Source organism: Cebidichthys violaceus, unplaced genomic scaffold (assembly GCF_023349555.1).
Source record: "Cebidichthys violaceus isolate CVI_PGR_0920_01 unplaced genomic scaffold, fCebVio1.0.p SCAF_5, whole genome shotgun sequence".
Lineage (NCBI taxonomy): Eukaryota > Metazoa > Chordata > Actinopteri > Perciformes > Stichaeidae > Cebidichthys > Cebidichthys violaceus.
In genome coordinates this window covers 18102632-18110404 of record NW_027176705.1, presented here as the reverse complement: position 1 = coordinate 18110404, position 7773 = coordinate 18102632, and the positions used below count along the sequence as shown (strand labels likewise).

Below are 7773 nucleotides of genomic sequence, written 5' to 3'. Positions count from 1 at the left end.
AAAGAGTTCAATGTTGAAGACATCTGGTGCCACACTCTAATCAGCTAATTAACTCAAAACACCTGCAACGGCCTTTAAATGGTCTCTCAGGTCTAGTTCTGTAGGCTACACAATCATGGGGAGGACTGCTGACTCGCCAGTTGTCCAAAAGACGACCATTGACACCTTGCACAAGGAGGGCAAGACGCAAAAGGTCATTGCAAAAGAGGCTGGCTGTTCACAGAGCTCTGTGTCCAACACATTAATAGAGAGGCCAAGGGAAGGAAAAGATGTGGTAGAAAAAAGTGTACAAGCAACAGGGATAACCACACACCCTGGAGAGGACTGTGAAACAAAACCGATTCAGAAATGTGGGGGAGATTCAGAAAGAGTGGACTGCAGCTGGAGTCAGTGCTTCAAGAACCACTAGGCACAGACGTATGCAAGACATGGGTTTCAGCTGTCGCAGTCCTCGTGTCAAGCCACTCCTGAACAACAGACAGCGTCAGAAGCGTCTCGCCTGGGCTAAAGACAAAAAGGACTGGACTGCTGCTGAGTGGTCCAAAGTTATGTTCTCTGATGAAAGTACATTTTGCATTTCCTTTGGAAATCAGGGTCCCAGAGTCTGGAGGTACTATATGGAACTTTATGGAGATGCAGATTTCATTTTCCAACAGGACTTGGCACCTGCCCACAGTGCCAAAGCAACCAGTACCTGGTTTAAGGACCATGGTATCCCTGTTCTTAATTGGCCAGCAAACTGGCCTGACCTTAACCCCATAGAAAATCTATGGAGTATTGTGAAGAGGATGATGCGAAATGCCAGACCCAACAATGCAGAAGAGCTGAAGGCCACTATCAGTGCAACCTGGGCTCTCATAACACCTGAGCAGTGCCACAGACTGATCCACTCCATGCCACGCCGCATAGCTGCAGTAATTCAGGCAAAAGGAGCCCCAACTAAGTATGGAGTGCTGTACATGCTCATACTTTTCATGTTCATACTTTTCAGTTGGCCAAGATTTCTAAAAATCCTTTCTTTGTGTTGGTCTTAAGTAATATTCTAATTTTCTGAGATACTGAATTTGGGGATTTTCCTTAGTTGTCAGTTATAATCATCAAAATTAAAAGATATAACATTTGAAATATCAGTCTGTGTGTAATGAATGAATATAATAGACAAGTTTCACTTTTTGAATTAAATTAGTGAAATAAATCAACTTTTTGATGATATTCTAATTATATGACCTGTGTGTGTGTGTGTGTGTTGTATATATATATATATATATATATATATATATATATATACATATATATATATATATATATATATATATATATATGTATATATATATATATATATATATATATACATATATATGTATATATATATATATATATAGTATATATATATATATATATACATATATATGTATATATATATATATATACATATATATGTACTATATATATATATATATATATATATATGTATATATATATATATATATATATATGTATATGTATATATATATATATATGTATATATATATATATATATGTATTATATATATAATATATATATATATATGTATATATATATATGTATATGTATATATATATATATGTATATATATGTATATATATATATGTATATATATGTATATACATATATATATATATATATATGTATTATATATATATATACATATATATGTATATATATATATATATACATATATATATATATATATATATATACATACACATATATATATATATATATACATACACATATATATATATATATATACACATATATATATATATATATTATATATATACATACACACACACACACACACACGAACATGCTAACATGGTCACAGCGCTGATGTTTACCAGGTATACTGTTCACCATCTTAGGTCAGCATGTTAGTATGCTAATGTTTACTAATTAGCACTAAACACCAAGTGCAGCTGATGCAGGTATGTGGTCATAAAACCATCTATTAGAATATATATATATATATATATATATATATACACAAATTTTGATCTGCTGATCTGCTAGATGAAGTGTCAAGGGATCACCAAAATTATAAAAATTCATCCTGTTGGAAACGGGTATCTATCTAATGTATCCATCCAATAGTAATTGAGATATTGCAGTCCAAACCACAAACGTCGACACTAGAAGAAAAGTCAGGATATCACCAAAGTCATTAGGATGTATCCTCTGGGAACCATGAATGTCTGAATATCTGATAGATGTCAAGAGCATTTCAAATGGATGAGAGAAACCTGTGAGCTACTAGAAGCCCCAGAGGAAGAAGGGGGGGGGTGGGGGGGGGGGGTGGGGGGGGGGGGGTCACCTTATGATTCATCCTCATGTTACCATGGACACCTGTACCAGATCACATGGCAATGCATCCAGTATTTGTCCCTGCCTTTCACTCAAATTCATCCTCTGGGGATCACGAATGCTTGTTCCAAATGTCAATCCATCCAACAGTTTTTGAGATGGTTGGTCATTGCACCACATTGGTCAAGAATTAACCAACAACCCGACCTGGCCATCCCCCATGCTGCTACATAGTGATTTATTGAAAATGAATTTGAATCAAGAGCGGAAGTATTAAAGGCCAGAAGACGAGGAGGACACCGGGGATGTGTCTCTACACACCGTCTTCAAAGTAGAGTCAGGTCCCTTTTCAGGTGTTACTCACTGCCTTTGTTCACAAGAGTGTCTCGGTAGTATTCTTTATTCACAAACTGAAAAGCTGCTGAGGTTAACAGATTTGCTTCTGTTTCCAGGTACACACTCACCACAAACGATGGCACCGGTGAGATGAACTCAGTCTGGTGGACATTTGTTGGCAAGAGAAGGGAGGGCCGTGCCCCCCCCCCCCCCCCTGCAAATTTCACCAAAAATTGCTGGACATTATCATAAGGTAACTCATCTTATGATTTTGGTTTGAAAGTTCATCAAAATGTGAGCCCAGACGCAAAAGCGTTTTCTTTAAAGTGCAATTTGATATTTTGGCATAATCTTGATCTAAATGAACGTGCAAACAAGAAATGTCTCAATCAAGAGATTTGGAAACAAATTCAATATTTTGGACTTTTTTTTAAGTGTGTTTGAGTTCCACGCCTCAAAAGCAGATGGTCTCTCTAAAAATGATGTCGACTCCAGAAATGGTAACGTGATGCTGGTGGAGGTGGTAGAGCAGCCATGTGGGTTTTAAAACGAGATGAGAATCGTTTCAGATTTTACTTTAAAATAACTCATTCTGAAAACACGTCAAACTCACATTCTCTTTTTGGCTGAAATGTGATAAAAAGCCAGGTCATCTTTTTATTGCTCATCCACTGCTCTTTAGTGTTTTGTTACTTTCTTTTGCTCGATCGCTCGAAAGGACAAGAAATCACAAATCCATTCACCTTCACATTTATTATACAGTAATGCCGCGTTTATTTCGGCATCACTTTTTGAAGAGCCATACAAACGGACGATGGTAGACGAGCCCAGCAGCCACACAGAGTAGCTGCCGTTCATGATGAACTCAGGCAGCTAATCTACTTGATCAGCTGTCCAGCCCGTGGCGGGGAACACCGGTAGCCACTGTGCAAGTGAACCTGCCCATCCTCCATCCTCCCCCCCCCCCCGGCTCTCCGGCACCATGTTGCTAAATGCTTCCTTAAACCCAGACGCTCTGCTCGCCGCAGCCCGTTTACGCTGCAGCCGGTAGCACGGCGCCAGAGCTCTTAGGAGGTAATGGACACCATGTTGTTAGGACTCAGGATCTCAATCCAGTAACCATCAGGGTCCTGAACGAAGGCCAAGCCTTTCATTTTACCTGAGGAGGAGATGAGAGGGGGGCGGGGGTTAGAGCCGGTCTATGCGGTATATTAGGACAACACTTCATTTATAGCTTTTGTTAATTACATGAAAGGTGAAATACTTATCTGTTTAGAATTTGCATAAATCTGCAAACAGCAAATGTATTGCTTTATTAATCTTGGGGTGACGTGAATGAAACACTGCTGTGTAGAAATTACATATACAATAAGATTACCTGTGAGGAAGCTACATTTTCACCTTTACTGTCGTGTATTTTAGCCATTACTGTCCATCCAGAGAAGACTTCTCCCTCGTATGAATGGTTTCAACCCAAATTTCAGTTTTAATCATTTTCCATTGCAATTGTTCAAGCCAACTAAAGTGGGACTTGGAGAAATAAAGAAAGCTTTAAGGTAAGAAAACAAAAGATTATACTAAAAAGGCTGCCAAGTCTTACTGATTATACCGTCTAGGACCATCAAACACTTCTGGTCTCACCATCGTCCGGCTTCTTGACGAACGCGACTCCTTGCTCTTCAAACAGCTTGCAGGCTGCATAGACGTCAGGAACCGCAATTCCAATGTGTCCTGTCAACGGCAGATAGACGGAGACCGCTCACAATAAGTCCACAGTACAGCCGCACTACAGTCGCTCTAGTGAGCCGTTAAATAGGACAACAAAGCCTTGAAATTGTAAAGCTCACTTTTCACATCACAGGAGTTCAATTGATCTTTTCGGTCTGTTCAATCTTACCAAAACCACGTGGATCTGAGTTTCCATTGTGATAAGACTGGCTCTCATCAGCCTCAGAGCCCCAGTTACTGAAAGACAGGAAGAGGGGAGGGGGAGAGGGGGTACAGGAAGGTAAGAGTGGAAACGTAGAGAAGAAGGAGGAGGAAGGAGAACAATGAAGCTCCTGTTGAAGACCCTTACTGCGTCAGCTCAATGGTGGCTCTTCTGGAGAAGGTCCAGGCCGTCTTCTCCTGCACATCTGTGGGAATCTCCTTCTTGTCCTCGTAGCCCAAGAAGAAGAGTGAGAAGCGCATGGAGGGGAAGTCAAACTTCTGCAGGAGCCTGGAAGACAAAAGCCCACTTTAGCCCACCAAGTCCAGTTTAAGTATGGGAGACGTGCTCAACGACGCGCGCACAAAAAGCAGCTCCGGAAATTTGCATTACGTCACTATTTAGGAATAATTTGTTGCAAGTGGAAATATAGATTCAGTGAACTGAAGCCCACACCACACACTCGCACTCACGTCATGCCGAGGATTCTGGTGTAGAAATCCAAGGATTTGGCCGGATCTTTAACCCGCAGCATAGTCTGCTGCATCATGAAGTCCTGAGACACAGAAACACAACAACACAGCTTCACGACACGTTCAGTCAAGTGATCGGCAACACGAGGAATCGATCACAAAGATCACCGTCAGGCAATCGCAGGCACAGCTGGCAGTGCTCCAGGTGTGAAATATGAAGCAGTGGATCATTGTGTTACAAAGCTGCGAGAAGCCTTCCAGACTCATCTGCTCGCAGGGTCTGACCTTCTCTGTCGGCCGGGCCTGAATTCCAGCCGAGGAAAATTTGTATCCTGTCACTGACTCGTGGAAAAAAAAAGGGATTCCAGCCAAACTACACCTCTGTGCAAGCCGGTGCACATAAACTCAATGATCAGCACATCTATGTGAGCTACGCCTCGGGCCGGTACCAGCCACACCGAGCGGATCGGGCCTGCTTGAGCGAGTGAGGTCTGACGACGTCCTATACATTTGTGCGGTGCCTAGGGCCCAGGTCACAGAAGCGATTTGCGAGCGAACGGCGACAGCCTTGCTTTTCCGGTTGCAGGTAAGTTGTGTGCGTTTCGATACGTTAAACCATGTCAGAGCCGATGAGAGAAGAAACCCGTCTCGTGAATCGCAGCTTGATGTCCGTGAAGCTCGTTTTTCCCTCCGATTCCTGATGTCGCACGTTTGCGAGAACACAAGCGCCGCTCTGTGTCCGTGTCACAGTTGAGTGTTATCTCCGTGGGTCAGCAACCGTTCCCCCTTTTCCTGTGCCCTTCCCCCAGCAGTGTCAAACTTTCACTATGTGCAAACCTGTCGACACAGCCATAGAAACTCCCCCAAAACATCCCCCACCCCCCACTCGACCACCTCCACAACAAGTTCTTCCGTCACCTTGTCGCTAAATTCATCACTTCTAGCAGAGCTTCAAAACTCCGAAGAGGCTCAGTGGGATGACACAGAAAGCGGTGCATTTAGCCCTGCTGTTACAATCTGATCATGTGGAAAACTCGAAGCAATCAAGCAGCAGAGGAGTGGATCATGATGCAACAGAGGTTTCTACGGGCGTCCATGTAGTATTATGAGGCCTCGGTTAGTCCTCAGGTCAAACTATATCAGATGTGGAATCTGACCTGGGATCCTGCTCACACTTCACCTGGAGACATTCCTGAAAGTCTTCAGCGTGGACTTTGATGATCGGTGTGAAGAACCACCAGAGCAAATATTTGAAGAAGCTGCTCCAAATGACCCCAAGTTCAACTCGTTTTTAACACGCGCGTGCAGAAGAGGTGGGAATCTCCTGTGGGAGATATTATGATATCATATTGATATTGTGATATTGACCCTGACCAAGTATTGATTGATTATATATTACTATGGTATTGTGTGTACACAGTGTATACACGGTATGAGAAAGAATACAGGAAACAGTTGGAGGGACGTTAGATGACGGGCAGTGAGGACAACAACAGGGCTGGGTAGACACACGGTACAATCCTCACCCTGGGGACGTGGATTCGTTAGCCTGGTTAGCTTCAACACAGCCCACATTAGCCGTTCACAGTCCCGCCTGCCCGCACAGCACGAGAGCACAAGTTATTGTGGCAGTTTTTGTGTTGCAGACAGGCTTGTTGTTACGCATGCTTTGATAAAATCACGTCTCAGCTTTTTCTAACAGGTGGCTTCTTTTTGGAGTGACTTTCTGTCCACACGAAAAAAAGTTAAACTGAAAGTTAGCTAGCTTACAACAGCCCGGTATTAAAAAAAACCCCAACTAAAAACACCAAATATGAGTTACCTGAAATGTGTACGTGGCTACAACACTCACTGTGAGCTTTGGCAAACTTGTTTTACAGAAGCGAAACACTTGTCACCGGGTAACTAACGCACATTTGTGAAGAAACCTCGCTGTCCGACAATGGACGCAGTGAGCAGATCTCGCTCAGCCTGTCTGGGAGCCGTTGGCCTGTTGGGTTTCTGGTAGAAGTTTAAGAAGGGACGACGACGACAGACGTACCTTAGTTATCGGGTCTCCATCTTTGCAAGCCGATGCCGCTGCCTCGTCCGACAGACCTTTGTCGCTCATTTTGGTGACCAGACTGTACGAAGCAGGACCGCAGCTCGGGGGGGCGGACTGACAGGGAGCGGGACTCAGCTGCGGGAAACTTTAACAGAAACAGCTTCCGGCACCGGATTTCAAAATAAAAGACGCTTTTAAAAGCAGACGGTAGCAGACTTCATTTGCATTGCAGGACAGTACTGGTGGTCCGTTGACCCTTCTGAAGAACTTCCCCCTTTATAATTGCTAATGCAGTGCCCGTTGAAAATATGGCCTCATGATCGGGATTTATAATTGAGGATATGGAGTGATTGTGCGAGAGCGCTGCCACTGGCTTTATGTCCACGCTTTGATAATTAACACAATCCTTATGTGCAGGTGGTGAAGATTTGCCAGGTGAGGTGACAGGAGAAGGTGTGCGACAGTCACCGCGGTGACTCCTCTGCTCTAGTGAAGTATGATATTGTCTGTCTGTGTACAGTATTCCTTATCTGTCACAATAAACAAACGATCTGTTAGAAGATTAGGAAATAACGCCTCGTAACCGGTCCATGAATTAATAAGGAATAAGTCTGAGACTAAACTCGGGCCATATATTCCTAGCCCTGTG

The 7773-nt window shown here is 42.9% G+C and overlaps 1 protein-coding gene across 1 annotated transcript; it reads right to left on the bottom strand.

Moving 5' to 3' along the window:
• Positions 1-3632: 3632 nt before the first annotated feature.
• glo1 (glyoxalase 1) lies at positions 3633-7269 on the bottom strand. Its single transcript, XM_068730539.1, has 6 exons — positions 7122-7269; positions 5081-5163; positions 4758-4898; positions 4578-4645; positions 4322-4411; positions 3633-3839 (listed from the first exon to the last, which is right to left on the bottom strand). The coding sequence occupies exons 1-6, from the start codon at positions 7188-7190 to the stop codon at positions 3748-3750; spliced, it is 543 nt and encodes a 180-aa protein (XP_068586640.1). The 5' UTR covers positions 7191-7269; the 3' UTR covers positions 3633-3747.
• Positions 7270-7773: the final 504 nt, after the last annotated feature.

What these genes read in the sequence shown, in the direction of transcription:
- glo1 (XM_068730539.1), bottom strand. Translation starts at nt 7,190, where the DNA reads ATGAGCGACAAAGGTCTGTCGGACGAGGCAGCGGCATCGGCTTGCAAA. An exon ending in CTCAGATCCACGTGGTTTTG is followed by an intron (nt 4,412 to 4,577) that starts GTAAGATTGAAC and finishes TGCCGTTGACAG; the next exon opens with GACACATTGGAATTGCGGTT. An exon ending in CGTCAAGAAGCCGGACGATG is followed by an intron (nt 3,840 to 4,321) that starts GTGAGACCAGAA and finishes TCTCCTCCTCAG; the next exon opens with GTAAAATGAAAGGCTTGGCC.